At 27.8% G+C, this 25,989-nt stretch overlaps 1 protein-coding gene across 4 annotated transcripts in view; it reads right to left on the minus strand.

Annotated features, from left to right (window-relative positions):
• LOC107453345 (solute carrier family 4 member 11) overlaps positions 1-25,989 on the minus strand; it is a 351,566-nt gene that overhangs the window by 123,167 nt on the left and 202,410 nt on the right. For all 4 annotated transcript variants that reach the window (XM_016070143.4, XM_071187398.2, XM_087155390.1 and 1 more), the window contains one exon: positions 20,913-21,047. In XM_016070143.4, the coding sequence (XP_015925629.1) occupies positions 20,913-21,047 (135 nt within the window). The remainder of the gene's footprint in view (positions 1-20,912; positions 21,048-25,989) is intronic.

Below are 25,989 nucleotides of genomic sequence, written 5' to 3' on the forward strand. Positions count from 1 at the left end.
TGAATATATAGAGAAGCTTTTGCCAGGGGATAACTACCTAGAAGCAAAGCAAACCACCATAAATGACGTAATTGATCTTACGACCGTCATCTTTTCAGCTCCCTATTTAGTATAGCAATGAATCACAAACATAGCCGGACAGAACAGGATTTGTCCGGAACTATCCAGAATTTTCGGCTTTTGAAATAGACGTATCAAGGGAACAAATTGTAAGCTACAAATACTGAGAGCTTATTGAAATTTTATACATCCGCAATTTTTTTTAATTACTTATAATTTTTTTTTTTTTGGTTTTAACGCTTTTAATATTTAATAGTTAGTTTTCTAAAAACTGAAAATACTGAAATACAATGGGGGATAAGAAACTGTTATTAAATCTACATTCTTATCAAGATTATAAAAAATTATTTTTCATAAGGTATAAAGTTTACAGGGCTTACATTTTAACGTACTTGGACTCAAATTAATGATTCGAGAACCTAATCATTAATAGACGAATTAATTAACGAGAATGATATTTTAAGTTACAAAATCAGACACAAAAAATGTGCTTCCTCTGAATAAGTTTCTTCTTCTGCAGAATCGGATTCTTAACTTTCAAAAGTTAGGGAATCACATTTTAACGTACTTGGACTCAAATTAATGATTCGAGAACCTAATCATTAATATACGAATTAATTAACGAGAATGATATTTTAAGTTACAAAATCAGACACAAAAAATGTGCTTCCTCTGAATAATTTTTTTCTTCAGCAGAATCGGATTCTTAACTTTCAAAAGTTAGGGAATCACATTTTAACGAACTTGAACTCAAATTAATGATTCGAGAATATAATCATTTATATACGAATTAATTAACGAGAATGATATTTTAAGTTACAAAATCAGACACAAAAAATGTGCTTCCTCTGAATAAGTTTTTTCTTCTGCAGAATCGGATTCTTAACTTTCAAAAGTTAGGGAATCACATTTTAACGTACTTGAACTCAAATTAATGATTCGAGAATATAATCATTTATATACGAACTAATTAACGAGAATGATATTTTAAGTTACAAAATCAGACACAAAAAATGTGCCTCCTCTGAATAAGTTTTTTCTTCAGCAGAATCGGATTCTTAACTTTCAAAAGTTAGGGAATCACATTTTAACGTACTTGGACTCAAATTAATGATTCGAGAATATAATCATTTATATACGAATTAATTAACGAGAATGATATTTTAAGTTACAAAATCAGACACAAAAAGTGTGCTTCCTCTGAATAAGTTTTTTCTTCTGCAGAATCGGATTCTTAACTTTCAAAAGTTAGGGAATCACATTTTAACGTACTGGGACTCAAATTAATGATTCGAGAATATAATCACTAATATACGAATTAATTAACGAGGATGATATTTTAAGTTACAAAATCAGACACAAAAAATGTGCTTCCTCTGAATAATTTTTTTCTTCTGCAGAATCGGATTCTTAACTTTCAAAAGTTAGGGAATCAATAGCCGCAATCGGAAAATTATTATGACAACAGTTTATGCAAAACTGCTATAGAAAGTTTTGGTTCCATACCGCTATTTTTACTTTTTTTCCTCTTTCTCAATCACAAAAAAATTGATTCCCTTCAAATTTTGAATTTTGTCATTTACAATTACTAAGATTAAATTTGTATAAAAATTCGTATTCATCTCTTTTTCGATCATTTATAAAGCAAAAATTAAAAAAATATATAAAAAATAATTTAAAAAAAAATAATATTTTACTTGGGATTAGCTTTGACTAAACAAGTTTCACATACGCGTGTAAGAAGTTTTATCATGAAATACGCAAACATTGAATTTAAAATTAAGGGGTCGACTGATCTCCTTCCTTATTTCAACTGATTTCCTGCGTTAACTATTGGAACCATATTTTGCAGATTGCCGCAGTCTCCATTTTTAAAGTGTTAAGAATCCGTGGAAATAAAGTTATGTTTATTTATATTTAGTGAAATTACGTCTGATTTCGTAACTTAAAATGCGATCTTCACAAATTAATTTAGCATACTTGAGGTTAATCCCTTTAATTATTAAGATTTATTGCCAGCACTTTAAATTCCACATTGGGTTTCTCAAAATTGAGCAAAAATGTGTTAAAATAGCTCCGAAACAAATAACAATAACATTTAAAAACGCCATGTATTATATACGCATATACTCATGTTTGAGGAAAATGTGGAGGGATATGTGCACGTGGAGGGAGAAATGAGTAAGAAAGATGATCGCTGGCTGCGGGTAGGATTCGAACCAAGGATCTCAGTGTTCGTAATAAGATGCTCTAACCATCATTTTTACACATCCCAGACAAAGAAGAGTAAGGATGCTTCATGTAGTGGCCGCCGCAATGACACATAAAAACATACACTCCATTCACTTAAGAGCTTTTAAGATACAGCCAAATACTCAAAAAGGGCAATTAAAATTCCTGATCTCCTGACTAAGCTTTTGGGATCGTATATTTTCAAATTGCAACCCTTTGTAACAATGAAATTGGAAATTAGTACGATGTGTCCTACAAAAGCTTCCTGACTCTCCCTTGATTGATGTATGCAACTATGGTGATTAGAGGATCCAACTGCGAGCTCGGAGGTCGTTGGTTCGATTCCTGCCGTCAGTCAACGAGCATCCTTCACATCACTTTTGAAACTAAGCCATTTGCTCAAACATGAGCTTATGCTGCTAAAAATTTTGAAAACTTGTTTTTTCTAATTTTGACTTATTTGTTTCAAATCTATTTCCACACATTTTTGCCCATTTTTGAGAAACTCTTCTTTGCAGTGTGAATATTAGACCAAAAGTTATTCAGGGTGTTAATTTTTTTACGCACATTAGATAAAACCTAATATGTAAGATAAAAAAGATAGATTCATTGATATCTTAGAATAAAACTAGATGCAAATCATAAATATTTCTAAAAAATTTATAATTGCTTAAAAAGGAATTTGACAAAGTATTTAAAAGATGAATTATATTTAAATTCAAATGTTACATATTACACTTCTTGAATTACCAATTAATACCTCTATTTAAAAATTAATAAAGTAATTATGTCTTTCTCAAAGCATTTAAAAAGAAACGAACCTGTCACATTTTTCACAAAAATTCCTGCATAATTAATTTTAGAAGAAAACTAAAAAAAATATATTTATATTCGACGACGCATTTTTCTTTTTTGATAGTTAAAGTAAATAAGTTACAAAACGATAAATATTGTTGACTGTTTTCCTAAGGTTCGGTGAAAGAATAATTTTATTAATGGATTTAAAAGAAACTTTTAATGGCGGAGTCATAGCATTTTTAAACTAAAAAAGGTATTGAAATAAAAGTAAACTAAAGCTTATAACTTTAGTTTGTACCAATGCATCGTAACTGAATTTATGTGATGCTGTTAAAAAAGCATTTATTTTGTCGAATTAAACATAAAAAAAATTCTTTTCACCGAGTTATTTCTTTTTAATACTTCAAGATCAATATTTCATGGTAAAAAAAAGTTAATGCATTAAGGTTCTATAATTTGTTCAATTCAGAATTTTTAAATATTGCGCCCTTTTTGTATTCAATCTCTTCTATAAAATTTGCATTTTTGTTTAGTTATTTTAAATTTTTAAGCAATATTGAAGGATATAGAGAAATAACACGTCATATTTTGTGAATTTGTGAAAACTTGTTAGAAAACATATTAAAAAAACTGTTTCCAAAACATAGTTTTTCAGTAAAATGCGCTATATTTAAAGAAATTACAAAATAATTTTATGTTTTGCAATTGTAGTAAAAATATTAGCGTTTTCAAGTGTCATTAACATTTGAATTATAATTTTAAATTATAATTTTCAAATATGAAGGTAATTTTTGGCTTCTTTCTCGGAAGGAGAGTCTTATGTATATACAAAGTCTTCTTATTTTGCTATATAACACAAAATACTAATATTTCCTAAAGATATATCGCCAAAAATCGATATATCCGAATCAATATATAAATTCGATCCTATTCAATATATATATATATATATCCTACGATTTTTTTTCGACCATATAAAATTAGCGTTTTCAAATGTCATTTAATATTTTTAACAAAAATTAATATAATTTTCAGATATATAGAGAGAATGTTTTTACTTCTTTCTTTTGAAGAAAAATCGACTTTTTCGAATCAGTATATAAATTCATTCCTAACCGATATTGATCTATCCTACGATTTTCCTAAGATATAAAATTAACATTTTAAAATGTAATTTAACTTTTAAATTATTATTTTCAAATGTAGAGAGAAGTTTTTCGCTCCTTTCTTGGCATGATCATTTTACGTAAATATAAAGTCATTTGAGTTTACGATAAAACACAAAATACCGACCCTTCGTATAGATACATCAAGAAAAAGCGATATATCCGAATCAATACATAAAATCAATCCTAATTGGTATCTATACATCCTATCGATATGTTCTATGATTTTCCTACGATTATTAAAGTAGTGTTTTCAAATTTTATAAAACAATTTTAAATATAGAGAGAGTTTTTTTGTTGCTCCTTTCTTAGAAAGAAAGTTTTATGTAAATACAAAATAATTTGATTATGTGATGTAACAAAAAATACTGATATTTTCTGAAGATATATCGCGAAAAAGGGATACAATTATAAACTAGCTTAATTTGGCAAAGCGGTTCGAAATCCCGATGATGTTTTATTTCAACTCCGGTTTACAAAGATTTTGTGATATAATACAAAATACCGATATTTCCTAAAGATATGTCGTGAAAATTCGACAAATCCGAATCAATATAAAAAAAAGCGATCCTAATTGATATCGGTGCAGCCTAATCGATATATTCTGAACAAATATCGATAATTCTCACGATATATCATATTCTGACACTATATCACGAAATTTAAATTCTAAGAGAATAAACTAATATCTGATCAAGTGGTTCTAAATCGTGATGATATTTTACTTCAACTTCCGGTATATTTTTCTTAGCGTGTTTGTTACTGGAAAAATTACTTATGATGCTGCCAGAATGATTTGTTACTTGAAACTAATGGCTCTCGAGATTACAGTTTTTGCCAAACTTTCTGTGTATCCTCGGATAAAAGCTTTTTGAACAAGTAATCATTTGGGATTAAGAAAAGAGAAAATGCATTATAATCTTTCGTTTCACGTTATTTTTCATTTTTCAAATGTTTTTTCTGATTTACTAAATTCAAGGAGCGAATCTTGCGCGCATATTTCACCTGCTTAATAGCAGATTACTCAATGTTTGTATTTGAAATACCTCATTGAAAAGAAGTGAATGATGAAGAACATTTTAAAAGAAAAGAAAAATATCGAATTTCATCTTATGTGAGGCTATCTGAGGTAAAGCCAAATTAAACGGTTATAAGTTTCAATGTAGAATGATTTTAAATCATAGTATGTAAAAATTTATTTCTAATGTTGAGCAATGTGTCTTTCCATTAATGTGTCATTTATTCAAGAAATATGTCTTTAAAGTAGTGAGTAATTTTTGATTTTTAGATAAACTAAGTCAGATACATCTTGTATTGCACAGTAGTTGCATGGGTGACTTTTTGAACTTTCTAATTTAAAGAAAATAAGAGTTTGTGGAGCGCATTTCATAAATGGCGTTGTACCACTTGTTTCTGTTGTAGAAATGATGAACAGTGACAAGTGTAGAAAGTACACTGAGAAAAATGACTATAGTTAAAACAAATAGAATGTTTAAAAATTTACCGAGTATTTTGGCTGTATGGAAACACAAATAGGCACGATAATTTGGTAATATTACTGGCAAAATTAACAATGAAATATATTTTTATAATGAGTTGTAAAATTTGGAAGTTTTATTATCGTAACTTGGAACATGACATAAAAACTATTTATTCGGTTTAATTTACTTTTCAGTTTTCTATTTTTAACCAAATGTATAGTAATAAGAGCTATGGTTTGTAAAACTAGAATTTCCGGTAAATTTTTGAAATCTGAACGGAAATATTTCCAAATCAATGATTTAAATACCATTTATTTTGGTTTTTACTAACCGAATTTCGATCTTTTTTTAAACCAGAAACGTCTTTACCCTACAGTACTGGAATAATATTATGTTTTAATTTCTCCATTTATGAAGCCGGAGATAATAAGACGCTTCAAACAATATTATATAACATTGAATAATATATAATATATAGCAAATAATATATATCATTGTAAAACATAAAGCAGCTGCTTAATATTGACTAGGAATATATGCAAATCTTAATCCCATAAAGAATTTCGTTGTCACTTACATTAGCAATGAATTATATAAATAAACCACGAAAGATGAATAACAATATTTGTTCAGTAATTCGTGTAAGGCATATGGATGAAGAATCGTTAAAAATTGAAAAAGCCTGGTAGAATAGACAAGGAAATTGTTGAAAATTTTAGAAAGTCTGTAAAGTCCTTGCAGAGATAAGCTAATTTGGATCTAAGTTTAAAATGGGAAGGAGTCATATTAAATATTAATTAAACACTAACCGAACATATTAATATTCATAATAAACCATCTATTTCAAAATATGCGTTATATTTTTCTTACAGTAAGTATTACGGACATTAAGATTAATTTCTAACTAAAATAAGTCGATGATTATTATGAATGTAATGAATTTAACGGTTCACAAACTAATGCGATGTAAAACAATTATAAAATTTAAATGAATAAGGCGTAAATTTAAAAAGAATAAGTTTGTAAAAGCTTATCCATAAGGCTAATAAGAAGTGCAGCAGTATTTCCTATTTACATATTAAAGCTATTACATATTAAAACTTTTCTTACATTGTTTTTTTTTCCCCCTAACCGCAGGTACTGAACTATTTGTTCCTCGCCTCAGAAGATACCGGAAGTGTTGTTCATTTAACTTTACCCGGTGGGTACCTGTGAACATAAGTCACGGATGCGAGTAACATTACCCACGCCCCACTGCAAAAGGGTGGGCCACATTCACACGCCACACAACAGAGTACAACACTTAAAGAAAAACATCCATGGATTCAAACCCACAATTATTGATTTCGCAGTCAGACCGCACAGCCACCTGCCCGGTGTCTTACATTGATAAAATGTAAAATTTGTCTATATTACCGTTTTTTATGAAAAAATAAAGTTCGGATCTAGTATTGTGTTTTGCATAATATTTACATTAACCACAAAAAATTATAAGCATGGTTTCATAGCAACGTTCAGTTCGAAAATTTTAAAAAAAATCTGCTTTTAATATATATTTCTATAGAAACTTTAAAATAAAGTAATTTTACCGAAAATGTAATTCCCGAAATTCTATTAAAAATGTTAATTTCGAATAACTGAATAAGCTGTAAAATCTTGAAAATTTCTAAGATTTAATAAATTTTTCATTTTCACCTCATAAACCAAAAATTACTTCCCTAATTTGAGTATTTTCTCAATGCTTAAATAGTATTAAGACAGTAAATATTTTTATTAAAATTTTTCAAAATAAGTAACTTTCAACCAAAAGTTGCCAAGTCTAAGTATCAATATATTTCGTTTTATGAAAAAAAAATATATATATATATATATATATATATATATATATATATATATATATATATATATATATATATATATATATAGAGAGAGAGAGAGAGAGAGAGAGAGAGAGAGAGAGAGAGAGCGAGAGCGAGAGCGAGAGAGAGAGAGAGAGAGAGAGAATTACATCTTTTCATTTTCTTGTTTTCCGGCTTTTTAATATACATTTTGTTAAATATTTTTAAAAATGTTTTATTTTAATAATTTTTCTTCTTCTCTTTTCTTTAATCTTTATTATTTTTCATGTTTTCTCCATATTTTTAACTTATTTAATTAGTTCTATATACTTGCAGCTTACGCGCAGTAAGTAAAACTTCCTAATTTTCTTCGTTTTTCTCTTTTTTCTTTTTATCCTTTTTGTTTATTGTTTTATCCTTTTTCTATACACAATAACGTTTTGGGTGAAAAAAAGTTATTTTATTTAAACTAATGATGAACTTTAAATTATTGCATTATTATTTAAAATTTTTATGTAGAAATATGTGTAAAGGTTTGAATGTGTAAGGTTTGAAATTGAAAGAAATTACTATCACATTGAGTCAAGCCACAAATGGGTTAGGTTAAATAATATGGTATATGCGTTTTGCACAAAAAAAGTTTCAAAAACGTCACAGAAATGCCCCAAAAATATTTCACGCATCACATCACAGAATTATCTTCAAATGGCAAAAATATTGTCAACTGAAATGAAGTCTTTTTGTTATTTTTTGCGGTTTTTTAAATTATCTAGAAGGAAACTGCAATCTGTTAAGTTCCATGGAATGTTTAAAAACTCATGTGTGTAAACATAAAAAAATACAACGTTAATGCAAAATTTACCAGTCTGAAACACACTAATTAAGAGGTATTCAAGAATTTTAATAAGCTAGAACTCAATAGTTAAATGAACGATAATCATTAAGAAAATTCAGCCTTTTCTCTTTAATATTTCTTTAAAAACAAAAACCTTGTTTCTGTTATCGCTCTGTTGGTTTTAAACTCGCATTTATTATATTTCTTATTTACGCCTTTAAGTATTCTCAGAAATCTTGTTCTAATTTCATACAATTTTAGGAATTTCCATTTAGGTTTTACGCATTTAAGTATTCTCAGAAATCTTGTCTTAATCTCATAGATTTTCAGGAATTTTCATTTAGGGATTTCCATTTCAATTACTACATGAGTTCAGATGCTCAAATAAATGGTATAAAAGGATCTATTTATTAAAATAGATTAGCTGTTTTCGAAATTACAAGTAATTTCTAAAGTATTTCTTATAAATTATTTCTGCGTATTTTCTTTCAAAAATGTTAGCTTGTGAAGTATTCAATCTGTTTACCAAAAACCAGCAACCAATAAAATTCCAGGAATGAAGACTGAAAAGACGCACAAGAATATAAAGGACGGACTTTTATTCCTTGAATGCTTCCCAAAGTAAGAACTTTTCTTAATAATTGCTTATTGAATTGCATTTGTTATTTGATTAATTCAAAAGAAATTTCCGAGAATCTACCATTCATTAATTGGAATTTTTTGGAATTTTTAAGTCTTTTCTTCAATTATACGAAAAAGTATTTAGTTATTCACAAAGCTTGCACTTTGTTTTTTAAAATTCTTGTTATCAATTAAAAGAGTTTAGATATTTTTATTCATATATTATCAGCTTCATTAGAGTTTGTAAAAATTTAATGTGCATAAATGTTCTTGAGTTGTTGAAAGATTCTTAAAAAAACGTTTAATTGTTTTTATTCTGAGTATTAAATAAATATATTTTAATATTTAATTTAGGAACAGTTACTTTAATGAGAAGATATAAAAGAAAGTAAGTTGATTTAAATATTTAAAAAATGCCACTAATTCAGCATAGATATGAAGATACATCAACTTTACACCATCTGTTAAACTGCATTAGTTGTATATAAATATTTTTTCCCACTAAAGTAGCTAACAATTTTGAGAATAATTGCTCGAATTGAATTTTTGAATATTTTGTAACCACACGTTCTTAGCTTTTAGCTTTAGCTCTTAGCTTTTTTTTTTCAAAATAAAATAAAATGTTGAATTAAAGTTTGAATTTTTATGCACGCAAGTTATTCCCTTTTCCTCAATGTAAAGATTCTTTTTATATATTGAATTCAATTTTGTATGATATTGTTGTAATTTTAAATAATTTTTAATATTAAATTAGCTAATAATCTTGAATACAAGACTTTAGAGGATATTATATGAACAACTAAATATGCATATTATATAGTTTAAAATTTCAATGTATTATAATTTCACTTAAATGCTTTGGTTAAAGCTTGTAGAACTGATGAACCAGAATCACAGATATTATGCTCGGCTCCATAAGCAAAAAGTTAATAATTCCAACTAAAGTACTTAATTTCTGAGAAGTTAATTGAAACTTTTATTTACGTTTAAAAATTAGCCTCTGATAAGTTGTAAACCAATTAAAATGCTTTTATACGTGTATGAGAAAACATGTTTAGTCAAAAACGTTTTCCTCTAAGCAGAAAAAAATTACAAAATCAACTCGAAAGTAACTTACTTAAACCTCTCTAAAAAGATTAAAAGACAGCTTGTATTTGCAAAGCAATATTTTTAAATAACCAATTATCTTGCAAATTGAGTAAAAGATTAAGCTTCTTATTATTATTTGTAAACTGATGTCAGATACACTTTATAATGCAGTGAAAGTTAAATCCTATTATTCTGTCCGCATAATTATTCATGCTTTGGTGTCTAAGTATTATCACCAAGATTAGATGTTTCTTTCTTCTTAGACTTCTTCTTAACTTCTTGAGAATTTGTTTTATTTGTCACACATTGGCGTGTTTTAAATTATTACTTCAAATAGAAACAGTTTTACATTTTTAATCTGTAGTTTAAAAAATAATCAGTTCTTGTTGATTTTTAAAAACTAATCCTCTATAAATATATATTTAAATAAACTGCAGATAAATTCTTAAATTAAGAACATGGAGTAGTTTATTAATTAAATTAATAAAACAAATATTTGCAAATATCCAATTATCTCGTAAGCTACATTACTGGATAACCTCTTTTCTTAATATTTGCAAATTAACCTCACATTCATTAAGATATTCCGTGAACAGTAAATCTTATAATTTTTCCCTCTCAGTAACTCATTAGGAGTAAAGCTTAAGACTTACTCATCATGGTTTAATTTTGTTTTCCTATTTCGGACTATCTTCTCCTGCAGGCAAGAGTACTAAAATCTAACAGCTTAAAAAAGAATTATCGAGAAATGAGGGTGTTCCCTACGATTATTTAATTATTTCACTTGAACTATAAAGAGGTGAAATTCATGATATATGTTTCAAAATTTCTAAATTGTGTTAATTATGTATCTCTGTTTCTGTGAGTATACTTGATTTGTATGCAGTATATATTTCTTAACGTTGTAACAAATAAATTAAATAAAACAATGATTATTTTACCATTGAATAATATTTTCATGTGCGAGTAAATTGCTTAGGTTTCTGTAATATAGTATTTTTTTATTTGTTTTAATAAATTAAAGGAAACTTTTTTATATACATTATCAAATAAAATATGCTTTCTCCTTTCTTTATATATTTGTTGCAATGATCAATCAAAAATTTTAGTTTTGTTAGCTCTATTAATTTGTTTCAACTTTGGTCACAATTCCAACTGACTTTATTAACGTCATTTCTAAAATTATACTTGCAGTTTAATAATACTCAAAGTAAATTTCTTATCATCATTAGTAAATTTTCCTCATTAGTAAATCATCATTAGAAAAAAATCATTAGTAAATTTTAATAATGTAAAATTTACTCAAAGGAAGTTCCAAGTTTTTTTTATCCTTTTAACAACAATAGTTTATAGTGCAATTCGCATTTTCTGAAGTTTATCGATAAAATGATGGCGTTCTCGATGATTTTTTAATTATTTAACTTCAACGAAAAGGCGATGAAATCCATGATGCATGTTTAAAAATTTCTAAATTGTGTTAATCATTTTTCTGGTTTAATGAGTTCACTTGATTTGCAAGCAGTATATATTTGTTTACGATGCATAATATACATATAAATTAAATAAAACAATAATTATTTTACTGTTGACTAAGACTTGCCTGCACGGCAAAATTGTGTATGCTTCTGTAATATAGTAATTTTTTTTGTTTTAAAACTTAAAGGAAACTTTTTATATATTTTACCCCAGAAAATATACTTTTTCCCTCTCTATTTACTGCAATAATCAATAAAAGAAAATTAATTTCATTATTTACATTATTTTATTTTAACTTTGCTCCCACTCTCAACCAGCTTTATTGAAATAATTTTTAAAATGATAGTTGCAGTTTAACATGAGATAAAATCTATTCAAAGAAAGCTAAGCTTTTTGTTCCTTTTAGATAACAATAGTTCATAATATAATTTGCATTTTAAAAGCTTATACAATATTTATTCCCCTCTTAAAATTAGCAGAAATAAAATATTGATAAAAAACTTTAACTAATTACACAAAGTAATTTGTATAAAAATTATTTTAATTAAAGTAGCAAAATTTCATTAATAAAACTATTTTAACATAGCTTATCGTGAAACATTTTTTATAGCTATTAAACAAAATATTTATTTGAAATCTTCATTGTGTACATCAGAAGTATTTTAAAAATAATATATTTTAATAAATTAAACACAAAATAAAAATGAATTTAAAGCTTAAACTTATTACGAAATCCGCAAACTGTACAATAAAAGGGAAATTAAAATAATTCGCAGACATAACTTTGAATATTTAATATTAACTATGTGAAATAATTACTATTTTGAAGTAGAAGGGATGAATCGATGAAGCCCATTAAGTGTTTAGCAATTATATGAACAACATAAGTACACAGAAATACAGGTCATTCTTTAACGATGGGGAAAACATTTATTTTTATTCTTATTACATATGATTTAGTAAGACTTGTTTTTACAATTACTACTTGTAGTCAATTACAGAAAATGTTTTAATAGGGCTTCATCAGTGTTAGCCTAGGTTTATATTTACTTGTTATTTTCCTTCATTTTCTCTGTTTATTGTATCTTGAAAGAAAACTAGCTTCAAATATAAATTATTTTATATATTATAAATAATTTTTTTAATATGATAGTATAATAAATAGTAGTGTATTTATAATATAATAAATTTTTTTATTATAAATTATTATGCATTATTTTAAGAAAAAAATTATTTTAGTTTCAGTTTGGGAATATGAAGTAGTTTGTTGAAAAATTGAATAAATCTTATTAAAAAATAGTATTTTGGATTAGATCACAAAATTACAGGCTATCCATCCATGACTATCCATTTATGGATAGTCAAAATTACGAGTGAGTTTAAATTTTGATGATTTAATGCTGGTTTCGTTTTTACAAAGCGTATAATTTTCAAAACACAAGTAAAAAGTTCGTATTGAATTTTTCATTTACTTTTCGTATTTATCGTTCGCATTTATTTTTTTAAATTTTTTTTTACGATTTTGAAAGTTCAAATTTGTAAATTTATAAAATCCAATTAATCAATTCTCATCTTTTAAATATATTCTTAAAAAAACCGTTCATCTTTAAATGTGAAATTGAAGTTAAAATGAGATGTGAATTGCTGTGTTAAAAGTTGACAAAATTGATCAATACATTTTAAAAACAGTTGAAAACAGTGATTGTAAGACACAAAGAGGCCTTTTTCTTTTTTTTTGTGATTTTTTAAAAGCTGTACTTGAAATGATTGGTATTGATAATTTCAAATGCAATTTTTAACTGCAAAAAAATCTATTAAACTTACTGAAAAGAACCGGTTCAGCTGGTGTGCCGGAATGAAACCGATTATTTTACTGAAAAATACTGTTATTTAAAAACAAACACCTATTTTTTAAGCAGATAAGTACTGTCACTTTAACAAACATACTCCGTTATTTTAGGGAAAAAATCTATAAATTAACTATAACAGCATTGTGCTCGGAGTGAACCAAGAGAAGCATTCGTACGATCAGTTGACTATGGGATTCGAACCCTAGTCACCTCATTTGAAGGATAGCACCCTGCCCTCCAAACTACAGTGTCACAGTATGAAGAAAATTCTTATTTCATTTTTATCTTAATTATTGAAATTATACTCAAGTGTAAAATCTAGAGTGAATATTTTATAATCTTTCAAATAATGGATTTTTCAGAAACAAAAGACAAAGATAGTACAAGTCAGTACACGGTAGCTTTTAGGATAGATAATTAGAAATTTGGCATCATGTTTAGAAAATAAATGAGGAATTCTGATATGATTCATCAGAAATATAATAACTAATTATTAATAAATACATACATTGTTAGATGCAGTTGTCTCTTATTTTCAAAATATTTGATGACAGTTCTAAAAGGGTGATCTATCTTTTCACGAGAAAGATGATTACTAATTCGACATCAAATTTGAAATACATTAAGAATTTCCGAAATAATTTTCCATAGTTATGAAAGTGAATTAATTTTAAAAGTTATCTGTAATCTTGGATGTAGTTTCGTCCAATTTTAGAAATATTTGATAATCATTTACAAAAATCCGAATGAGATGGTATACGAGAAAGATGATTACTAATCCGACATCAAATTTGAAATACATTAAGAATTTCCGAAATAATTTGTCATAGGTATGAAAGTTAATTCATATTAAAAGTTGTCTGTAATCTTGGATGTAGTAGAGTCCAATTTTAGAAATATTTGATAACCATTTACAAAAAGAATCTAGCCATTAGTCATTATATTTAGTCCTTTTTAGTCATTATATATAGTCCTTTTTAGTCATTATATTCAGAGCATTTAGATAATTGCTAAAATTGGATAATCTTGATATCAAGCATTAAGATAATTGATAAGATTAGATAATTTTGGTATCAAACATTAAGATAACTCAAAACTAAGGCAAACTACGTTAAAGAGCGCAAAAATATTTATTAAGATAATTGATAAGATTAAATAATTTTAACATCAAATTTAGAATGCATTAGAGATTTTTTTACTTTATTTCTCGAAATGATAATGAAAAACTTATGTCGTAATCAATGCAAGCCAGTCAAGAATTTTCGGGTTCCTTTGTAAAAAGTTTTATTAGGTTAAGACAAAACATTTAAAGGGAAAACTTTAGTGATGCTTTACTTAAGCTAACATATTTGCTTAAAATAATATTATGGATTTTTCTAATTATTAATTTTCTACTTATGGATTTTTCTACTTAATAATTTTATGACAATTTGAAGAAATTTCTATTGATAAAATCGACAGAAATTTTTTTCTTAAATTTGAGTAAAAATGTGTCAAAATAGCTTCAAAACAAATAATAGTCGTATGTGAAAGCCCCAAGTATTCAAAATTGAAACAGCATATACTCATTTTTGAATATGTATAGTCTCAACTGTGAGGTGGAGAGTGAAATGTGTAAGAGATCGTTGGTTAATGTCCGTGTTCGTTGGTTAATGTCAGGATTCATATCAAGACTCTACGGGTTCATAATAGGACGCTGTTATCACTGTAGTTATGCAACCCAGCCCAGGATGAGTTAGGAAGCTTCATATATTTTATCCGTTTAGAAGTGAAATTATAATTACCGATCTCCTGGCAAAGCTATTGAAACCATATTTTCCACATTTTGTACTATTGAAATTGTAAATTAGTAAGTCATGACACGTCATTGCGACTCCCACTTAGCTTTCTAGCTCTCGCTGTACTGGGTTGTGCAACTATGGTGGTTAGAGCATTCTACTATGTACCCGAATGTCCCTAGTTAGAAAATTGTGGTCAAACAACGAACATATCTCGCACGCATTTCTGCCTCCACACCACTTTTGAGAGTAAGGAATTTTGCTTAAAAGTGATTATATGCTGTTTTTCCGATTTGAATAGATGTGGTTTTCACCATCAAATCCTGTTTGTTTTGGAGCTTTTTTGACACACTTTTGTTGCATTTTAAAAAAATACTTTTTACAGAGTGCAAATTCTATTAAAAATGTAAAAATGAAGACATAAACAATTTAATCATCGAGTTTTAAATTTTAACATGAAACCTTTGGGTTTTATCTGCAATTATTAAACTGTAATATCAACAGACACAATAATTAGTTTGGTTATTTTAACTCTAGAAGTGTTTAAGGAAGATTTAATACAAAAAAATCACTTTTGATTCCCTTTTCTCTCAATATTATGCATTTCTATGCACTTAAACCAAAAGAAATTTATCATTATATTTTTTTAAGGAAAAAAAACTTAGTTATCATGGCAAAGAACATATGCATACATTTAGTAAGATTAATAAAAATTTGAGAAATGAGGATCAAGGTTAAAAAAAGTAAATAGAAAGAACTTATTGCTACGTCAGACTAATTTTGTGCAAATCAATACAAAACAGCCAATATAATTATTAACATATTTAAAATCAATTTTGATGAGAAAAATGTCATTATTAAGTGGTAAAGCTTTTTTTTATCTATTACACAAAAATATTATTTTCTGAAATCTGATGATTTTTAAGGTTCCACGTTCTTCTATTCAATAATTTAATATTATACATGCAATATATTCAAAGTTTAATGCAATTCAACAATATTTCAAAGTTGTTATGAAGCTCAACACAACAATAAACTGTAACACGTTATTAAATTTGAGAAATAACATCTTGTATTCCTTAAATTATTGTTTAATTGATAAAATTAATTGTTTCAAAAATTATGAATGATTTAAATACTTGGAGGGAAATTTATATAGCATGAATAGCAAAGTAATCAATATATAAATATTTTTTGAAAAATATATTTCGATATTTTATCTCATTTTATCTTGAAAAATAATATATTCTTTCAGAAGTTAAAAGGAATAAACTGTTTGCGAGATAGAAAAATTTAGCAAAATTTTAGTTGAAAAAATTCGTAAGAATATTTTACAATGTATACATCTCCAAAAAAAGGAGATTAACCTTATCTTTCAGTTTTCAAAAATTAAATTTATTAAGAAAAAAAGAGAGCAGATGTTGCAACGATGAGTTACGATGAAAAACAATCGCATATTTTTAGTAGAATATATTATTGCCAAATCAAAGTGACTTCCCTGTAAAATCAGGTCTAAAATTAATTTCAGAAATCTAGTAGTTTTGAAAATAGTTAAGGTGTTAAGACTCGTGTGTCAGTAATTAAGATAATAATGCAGGGAGTCCGAATAGTTTTGATTTCATCGAAAATACATTAATACATAACTTTTTCCGACTTTTTATAACATATTTAAAATTTAACCTAAGATTTTCAATTTGTTGCCGAATTTTAACAAATGTACAGGCATTGTTTAAATACAAACACTTTTTAAAAAATGCAAAGAACTTTTATAACTTAATTTTGTTTAAAACCAAAATATGAAAACGAAAAGATATTATGACGCATCGCACGAATGATAAAAGTCATAAAAATCATGTTAGTGACTTCAAACAACTTTTAATAGGCATCTAAATATGATTTTTAATGCCATACTATTTCAAAGAAATTTAAAAGCAAAAATTATTTCCTAAATTAAAAAAAAAATCTTTTTTTAATTTTTATAGCATAGAATTAAACAAACAATAAACTTAAAGAAATAAACAATATTTATCAATATTCAAGTGCCAATATGAATTTTAAGCAAGATGCTATACTCAAAACAATTACCAAGTCTTAAGATGAAAGTATTATTAAAAGTGAAAAAATCTTACACGGAATATGAAAACAAATTAAATTGAGAAAAACGGATTTAAAGCCAAAATTTGGAATAAATAGCTTTGAACGGAATATTCGAGTTTGCAAATTGCAGTTTAGAAAATGGGTATGTCATTTTTATTTTCAGTGAGAGGGTAACAGTACTTTTTTCCGTAGATAGAAGTCTTTTGAGTATTATCTAGTATTTAGTGTCAAATTGCTCAGAATAAATTGGTTCATAACATATATATATATATATTTTTAAAGCAGTAAATTTTGTTGGGAAAAAACCTTCTAAACCCTTTGAGTGATGATACTGCACTTAAATTCAGAAGTAAATAACAACACTTTTTTAAGAGAATGGGATTTATTTAACAAAATATGATCCCGCGACCAATTCAGAGGTTGTGATCAGGATCACCAGTAAGAAACCGTAACTATTAGAGTAATAATACCGTAACTATTAGAGTAATATACCGTAACTATTAGAGTAATAATTACAGAAAAATCCCTGAATCACTCTAGTTCAATAAATATTACTGAAAAAAGCGAAACGGCAATTGGATTTTACGGATTATGCACCCAAACTGGCGTATAACGGGATTTTTACAGTGTATGAATTCTCTTCCTTTTTTACTTATGGCGTGTAAGCTCACCGTAAGATTAGAATAATAAAAACATAAGTTTTTATCCAAATTATTTAAACTGCTCACGTTTTAAAGATCTATATGAATCAGTGGGTTAAAAAACTTTCTTTTCTTAGGACAAATTCTAAAATTACTTTCTAAGTTGAGAAGAAAAAGTTTATTAAAATTTTAAATTATGTATTCATGAATTTTTGGACTATTTTAAAAATTATGAATTTGTACTCAACAAATGTTTTATAAATGCAATTATGAGAGCATGATTGTAACTGAAATTTAACACGAGTTTTACGTTTTTCTTGCATTTTTAATCATGTCTCTAATTATGTCAAACAATGCATGGGAAGATAAATTGATTCATAATGATATTCTAACAGATACCAAATAATGACAAATAAGGATTTTTAATACTTTAATTATACTGCAATAATAATATAATTTATGCTATTAGATTTATGCGATGGTTAGAATTTATTGTAGATATAAAAGTATCGACGTAGTATAAGTCTAACATGCGTACACGGGTCTAACATCCCGTGGTAGGTCCCGTAATTCTGGATCAAATTCATATATATTTAAAAATATTTTTAGCAAATGTTTAAAATTCTTTTAATGCACTGAAAAAAAGGGCGTTGAAACTACTAGATAGAGTAAAATTTATTGTGTTTTTAGCTCTATGAGAACACCAAAATCACTTTGGTGATGATTTTGGCAAAATAAGCAGTTAAATAGGTTTCATAATGTGTGATAAATAAGGCCCGGATTTTGATGACATTTGCATTTTTTGCATTTTTGGACATTTTTTGTCTTTTAGAGCATTTTTTTAGATTTATAGGGCATTTTTCTTTAAATTTTGGGGCATATGTTGCATTTTAATGCATTTTTTAAAGTTTTTTGTTAATTTTTTCCAATTTTTATTATTTTTTATCAATTTTCATTATTACACTGGCTTCCAAACAATGAAGAAAATCTATAGGATATTAACAGGTGAACCAAAATCTTTTCAAATTGAAGAAGAATTGTCAGTAAGTGAGACCGTCTTTTTCAAGTACGCACCTATAACATCAGTAGACGTTGAAAAAAGCTTCTGCAGGAATGAAAATTTACTTTCAGACAAGAGACGCTCGTTTACATTTCAAATTATCAAAAAACATTTAATAATCCAATGTAATTCTGATATTTAGTAATATTATGAGATGGAAGTTGTTATATCCATTAAAGTTTCTATACAAAATAAAAATATTTTGGTGTCAATATATTTTCCTTTTTTTTGTTATTTTAGGATATAAAACATATTTTTCAAACTTTAATGAACGTAGAACAAGTATTGCATTGCTTTAAATTTTTTAAATGACTCATAATAAAAGCAAAACATTTTTTTAATTCAATATTTTTGCTTTATTTAAGGCATTTTTTGAGCAATTTTTGCATTTTTAAGGGCATTTTTTGCCCTTTTTTAGGGCATTTTTTGCACTTTTTAAGGGCATTAGTTAAGATTTTTTAGGTCATCAAAATCCGGGCTCTAGTGATAAAGTTTGGTAATTGTGGAAAAATGTGGAAAAAATTTGGTAATTTGGAGCAAGGTATAAATATAATTTATTCGGTTAAATTTGCTTTTCAGTTTTATATTTTTCACTAAATTTGAGATAATAAGAACTATAATTCTGAAATCCAGAGTGTTTTTGTAAACCATTACCATATGAACGGGAAAATTACAAAATCAATTGTTTAAACACCATATATTTTGGTTTTATTTACTAGAATTACATTTTCACCAAAACTGTTATTACCTTACTGTACGGTTGTTTTATCAAATTTCTTTTAATCGTGTATGCATTGATTTTCACTTTACTTTTAGAAGAATTCTTAAAATTATGGTAAACACTCCGGAACTTCCAGCGATGTTTCTTAGATAAGAATAATACATGAAACGTTGATTGAAATTAGTTGAAAAATAATAAACGCAAATCAAGATTTTCAAGTGTTTGACTCCAATGTTTTTAATCTCAGAATATGTAAAAAAAAGTGTAAAAAGTGTATAATTAAATTGAAACGTTTTAACTGTTCGAAAGTTTACTCATATAACATTCACTGCATTCCCTTTATCATACCCCATCATTTTATGGATTTTCTTAGGAAATGAAAACTTTGGAAAACTAATGTTAAAACAATAGCTACAAAAAACAATTAAGAAAAACGTAATGCTTCCTAAATCATAATATCTTTTTTACATGATCATAGAACAATATAGACTAATATTTAATGTGACAAATCCTATACGCTTTTCAAAGCTTTGTTCAAAATTTGTACATTATTAAAAAACTAATATACTGTAGTTTTCAAACTAGTTTCTGAAGAAAAATCCAAAACAAACTAATAAATCACGTATGCAAACTCCATTTTTATTAAAGAAGATGTAATGACCCGAAATTCGAGAATTCAACTGCTTAAGATTTGTTTTTGAACATAAAAGGATATCAGTTTTCGTTAGAAATAGAGCAAGTATTATACAGTTTAGCACTTCTAATTTTAAACCAAGATTATTTAAAGTTATAATTCATTTAGGAACTAAATTTTATGAAATACATTCAGGTAATGTTATAGGCACAGAACAGTACATGTACTACGCGCATAGGTACAGAACAGTACATATTCTATATTTTTATAAATGAACTAGTTTAAGTTTAATTAATAGCTTCAAAATTCAATATATTTAAATGTTGAATAAATTTATTTAAATAGGGGCAAATTTTTAAAAAAATATATTAATTAAATTTACGAAGAAATAATATTAAAATTTATTAAAAATTTATTGAAAATAATAATTTATTGAAAATTCCCATTCATAAAATTCACTTCTGATACTTCATAATTCATTATTCAAACATGAAATAAACGATTTTTATGTAAATAAATGCAAAGACTGCCTTACCTTATGAAGCATTTTGTCTATAATTCCTTCTACGGAAGTCTCTTGCACGTCCAAAAGAAGTACAGCCTGGTTGAGAAATTGATCTACATCCATAGACGCTCGGACTTCGGCAGCAAAGTCTTTCATGGGCAACCTCTGCAATACAGAATAAAGCAGAGAATCATCAGTTGGATACCCGGGTAAACTTCGCCGGCGGCATTTCAGCCGGACTACTTCTGGTTCCGTTTCGTAAGAACAGGATGGTATTAGATCATGAGAACTGAATGATGTGGTTGCTATTTCAGTATCTGGCACTCGACGACATAACTCGCTAAGAGGTACTGTTTTAATACTTCGTGCCATTTTTAAGATATATTTCTCGAAAACTTCTATTTAAAATACTTCAGGAATAAACTATAGAATATTTTAAATTTTTCTAAGTTCAATTTTTAATTCAAACTAATTATCACTAAGTGGTACTACCGTTATAATATTTCGCGACTTTTTTTAAGATATATTTCTCGAAAACTTCTATTTAAAATACTTCAGGAATAAACTATAGAATATTTTAAATTTTTCTAAATTTAATTTTTAATATAAATGGTATATTTTGGTCGTTAGCTCTTGTATATTAATTTTAGAAGCTCGTCTTTAATTTTTTAATCTCCGTGAAAAAATTGATCCGATCATCAGCGAGAATGCATAACGCAATCGCTTTTGTTCCCAAATCTTTTTTTTAACAATTGTAAATTTAAATTTCCAAATATAAGATCCAGGCACTTCTCATGATATAATCTTCAATTCAAAATGCCATTTTATATATAAATATAAAATTTTCTAACAATTTCTGGAATTCGTCAAATATTAAACTTTATCATTTCTTAATCAACTATGAAACATACTTTTTCTAACTAATTTAAAACTTTCGTAGAAAATTTTTATAAAAGCAATCATTGACAGAGAGAAAAAATTGATCAATTCGGTGAGCAAATCCGATCACTATCCTGACAAGCTGGGTGCCAGGTCCCATTGCCGATTTTTCGGACTTATCGGCATACACGTGCACTAGGTACGGTGGGATGCAAAGGTGTAGGAAGCTGAGGAAAGAGTGAGTTGGGATGCCGAGGATGGCTGTGATCAATAGCGCTCCACCTCTTCCTACCTCCCATCAAATCCCGCCAATCGGACGGCCATTCATGCAACTACAGATTTCCTCTCTAGTAAATATAAACTCTTTTCTGTTCAGATTTCTTTCCTTTTTTTCCCCAAGAGACTTTACGATTTACCCCCTAATCTTCTTACTTTACCACCTAAGTAAAATGATAGCATACTTTTAAGGATTCGTTGATTTCTAAACATTTTGACGAGAATTAGGTAGTTCCTAGATAAATAAAATATATTTTGGAAAAATGCATACATGAACTAGCAATTAAGCTCTTTCTTTTTGTAGTTTCATAGATGAGTGTGTCCTTTCTGTCTACAAAAAAATTAAATTTATAGATACATAAGATTAAGAAATTTTGTGCAAATTATTTAACTTTTTTTAAATTTAAAGAAACACTAACAACACAGTTTTACAAATAATAATATATTTATTTTTTGATCTTTTTACATTTAATTTTATGCATTAATTTCCTCATATTTTTAGATATTTTGAATGCAATAGTTTGGTTTACGTCTAAATTCTTAAGATTTAAAACGTTTAGAACTTAACCAGTTTTATTACTTTTAACAAGCAGATTTCTTTCCCTTCCTTACAAGAGATTACACGGCTTAAACCCTAATCTTAATAACATATATTTAAGATTTCATCACATACATTAGATTAATAAATTTGGTACAAATTGTTTTACTGTTATTAAACTTGAAGAAACACTAACAGCATACATTTCGCATTATGTATTTATTTTTCCGTCCCGCAGTGGACTGATCGCTAAGACACGGTTCCCAGCAGATCACCGAAGTCAAGCATCACTGACTGCGGTCAGTGTGCGGGTGGGTGACCACTTGGATCAGTCTGCGTAGGGACAGAGGGTGTGCGGTATTGGTCCTCGTTAAACTGTGTTACCGTAAAGTGCTCGACTTCGCGCGCAGGTTGTCGGGCTACCTAAGCGGGGGTATCATGCCCTCCACAGAGGATCAAAATTGCGATGCCATGTCTTCGGATCATCCTCCGGGATGTTTCCCAGACCGTCGCCAATAGCCCATTGTGCAGCTCTAGTGCGACGTGAAATGTGCAAATCAATCAATCAATATTTATTTTTCCGTTTTTTTATATTAAGCCGTTTTTATTCCGTTCTTTTTATATTAGAAAAAATTGATAATTTCCTATGTTAGATTATTAGTTTTTTCTTAGCTATTATGGAAGTAATGATTTGGCTTACTTCTTAATTTTTAGTACTTGAAACTTATATAACTAAACGAGCTTTATTACTAAAAGAACAAAAATATTTCAATGTAGAGTTTTAATTTTGCATAAATTATTTCTCATCTTTTATTTCCAAACAATATACAATTATTACGGAATTTTTCGGCACTAAAAGTTTAGTACCTCTTAATTTCCTAATTTTTTCCTATGGTAGATTAATTCAGCTAATTAGAAAGGCTTAATGCCTTTCCTATTAGCTGATTTATTTATATTTAATTCCTATAGCTTGAGACTCTGATACTTTTTTAAAATATTTTTATACACGCAATTATTTATGCATATTTACTTTTTTCACCACTAATTATATGATTATTTTACGAATTGAATCTATTGCGGTTTCCTGAAATCCATGAAAAAAAATCAGAATACCCTCGAGATATACTCTAAGACATTTTGCTAAAGTAAATGTTACTACAATATTGACAGTAAACGGTATAATGACTTCTTATTCATCTGAAATTTACTATATTTATTATAAATATTATTATTTTATTTTATAACCGGCGTTGAGCAGCTCTGAGTTTACAATTATCTACGATCAACTCCGTCGTGTTGCAATTTTGAACCCAATCCGGAAGGCAGGGGAACTCCTGGATCAAGCACTAGGACAAACTAGCTTCGTGGAGGATTTTTCGATGGAATGAGCATTCATTTGCGGTAAATGGAGAGGAAAACCACGAAAACATCTTACAGTTTGCTCGATAGGAATGAGATTCTAACCTATGATCCATTTACCACTGAGGATATTTTATGCAAACACTGTGATTGGTTTGAGCCTTGAGCAAAATTCGTATCGACCATCTAAAGCTGATATTCGAGCCTGGTTCACCAAAATGGAAGACGAGCGCTTCATCGCCTGAACTACAGCAGCTCTAAATGCTACACATAATTTTTACTATTAAGTTAGTTTTTTTATAACCGCAGTTGAAAAGTCGACCCAATTTTGCGGGTTTATGACTAATGTTCAAATCCGTAGCCTTGTCATTTTGAACCCGATCCAGAAGACAAGGGGACTCCTGGATCAAGTATTAAGAGAAATTTGTCTTCGTGGAGTACTTTTTGATTTAACTAACCCTCATTTGCGTTACATGGACATGATTGCATGACGGCAAGGGGACTCTAACCCATGATCCATTTACCTCTGAGGATATTTCACGTCAGCACTGTGGTTGGTGCAAGCAGGATGCAGAATTTGTATCGTTCAACTATAGCAGGGATTCGAACCCGGTTAACCTCAAAGTCCTTTTTAATGTTCTTAACGTATTCATTTGCTAAATTATTCCAACCAAGTGAGAGCTTTTCAAAGATGTACTCGCCGACTGTCTGTGAACTGGAAAAGTGTATTTGGATCATTCTTTAAACTCTCTATAATTGTCACTATGATCCACTAAGATTTTTGACATTAAAAGAGAAAGTGATGATAAAAGATATTTTGACATTAAAAAAAGTGATGATGTGCAATTAAATAAAATTAAATTAAGAACTCACTCTTGAACTCTCGAATTAAGAACTTCAAATATATATATATATAACTGCTCCCTGGCTTTATTTTATCCTTTTATTTATTTTAAGAACTGAAATAAATAGAATCATCCACCAATTTTCTATAAGTTGGAAAGCAAATCACGTATTCTTTAATACTACTGGATTATGTCACTTTTCTTTAGTTTCGCGAGTTAGTAGAGAGTAATCGAATTCTTCCAATACTCTATACTTCACTGTCATTAGTCAGTCGAAGGAGGTTATTATTCTGATAAAATATAAGATTACTTTAAAGATTAGTATGAAAGAAAAAATATTCAATCTTATCTTCTATTGAAAGAATGCTTTGCTGGTGTAACCAGAAATCATATGAAGCGAATAATTACTAGACTATTTTTATTGAAAAAAATATTGCATCTTTCAACACGTAATATAAGTTGATATATTTTTTTTCTTTTGCTTCAATATTTAATTTTAAAGCTTAATATAAAACCTGAATCTAATTCAAAATCCAATATAATAGTTAATTTAAAAACTAACCTTAATTATTAATAATCACTTTATATTGTACTGTAAAAATAACTTTAACGACTCTTATTTCATCTTATCTGACTCTAAAATTATAAATGTTAGTTTTAATGAATAAAAAAAGGTCTTTGCTCCAAGTAATATATTGGTGTAGAAAAACATTAGATCCAAGAGTTATGGTGTTTTACTACACTTTGGTATGAAGTTGTTGAAATTTAAAATGGCATATTTGGGGACAATGCTTTTCTAACATGCTCTTCTGATCAATACACGTGTAACATTCAGTATGAAATGTAAACAATACGCATTACTGTTCTTCGTCATCAAGTAATTTTCCACTTACAGCACATTCTCAAAAATTAAATTCCTCACTTAAGACGATTTAGCAATCCTTGAACAGTATTTCTTTAAGTCTGAGAATCATTTCGTCATGAAACCACATGACTTGTGACTAGGACTGGGCTATAAATCGATGTATCGAGACATATCGATTTAACGCATTTATCGGCAAGACGATACAGCGACTTTCACTCAAGGCGATGCATCAGAAATCTGATTTAAGCCGTCGAGTAAAGACAACGAGCGCAAAACGATATAGCGATATAAGACTCTTCTCTTACGTTCCGATGTCGACTCGCGCTGTGGAAGACGATGTTCGTT

The sequence above is a fragment of the Parasteatoda tepidariorum genome, chromosome 11, assembly GCF_982258835.1.
Source record: "Parasteatoda tepidariorum strain Cologne lab strain chromosome 11, Ptep-v5.0, whole genome shotgun sequence".
NCBI lineage: Eukaryota > Metazoa > Arthropoda > Arachnida > Araneae > Theridiidae > Parasteatoda > Parasteatoda tepidariorum.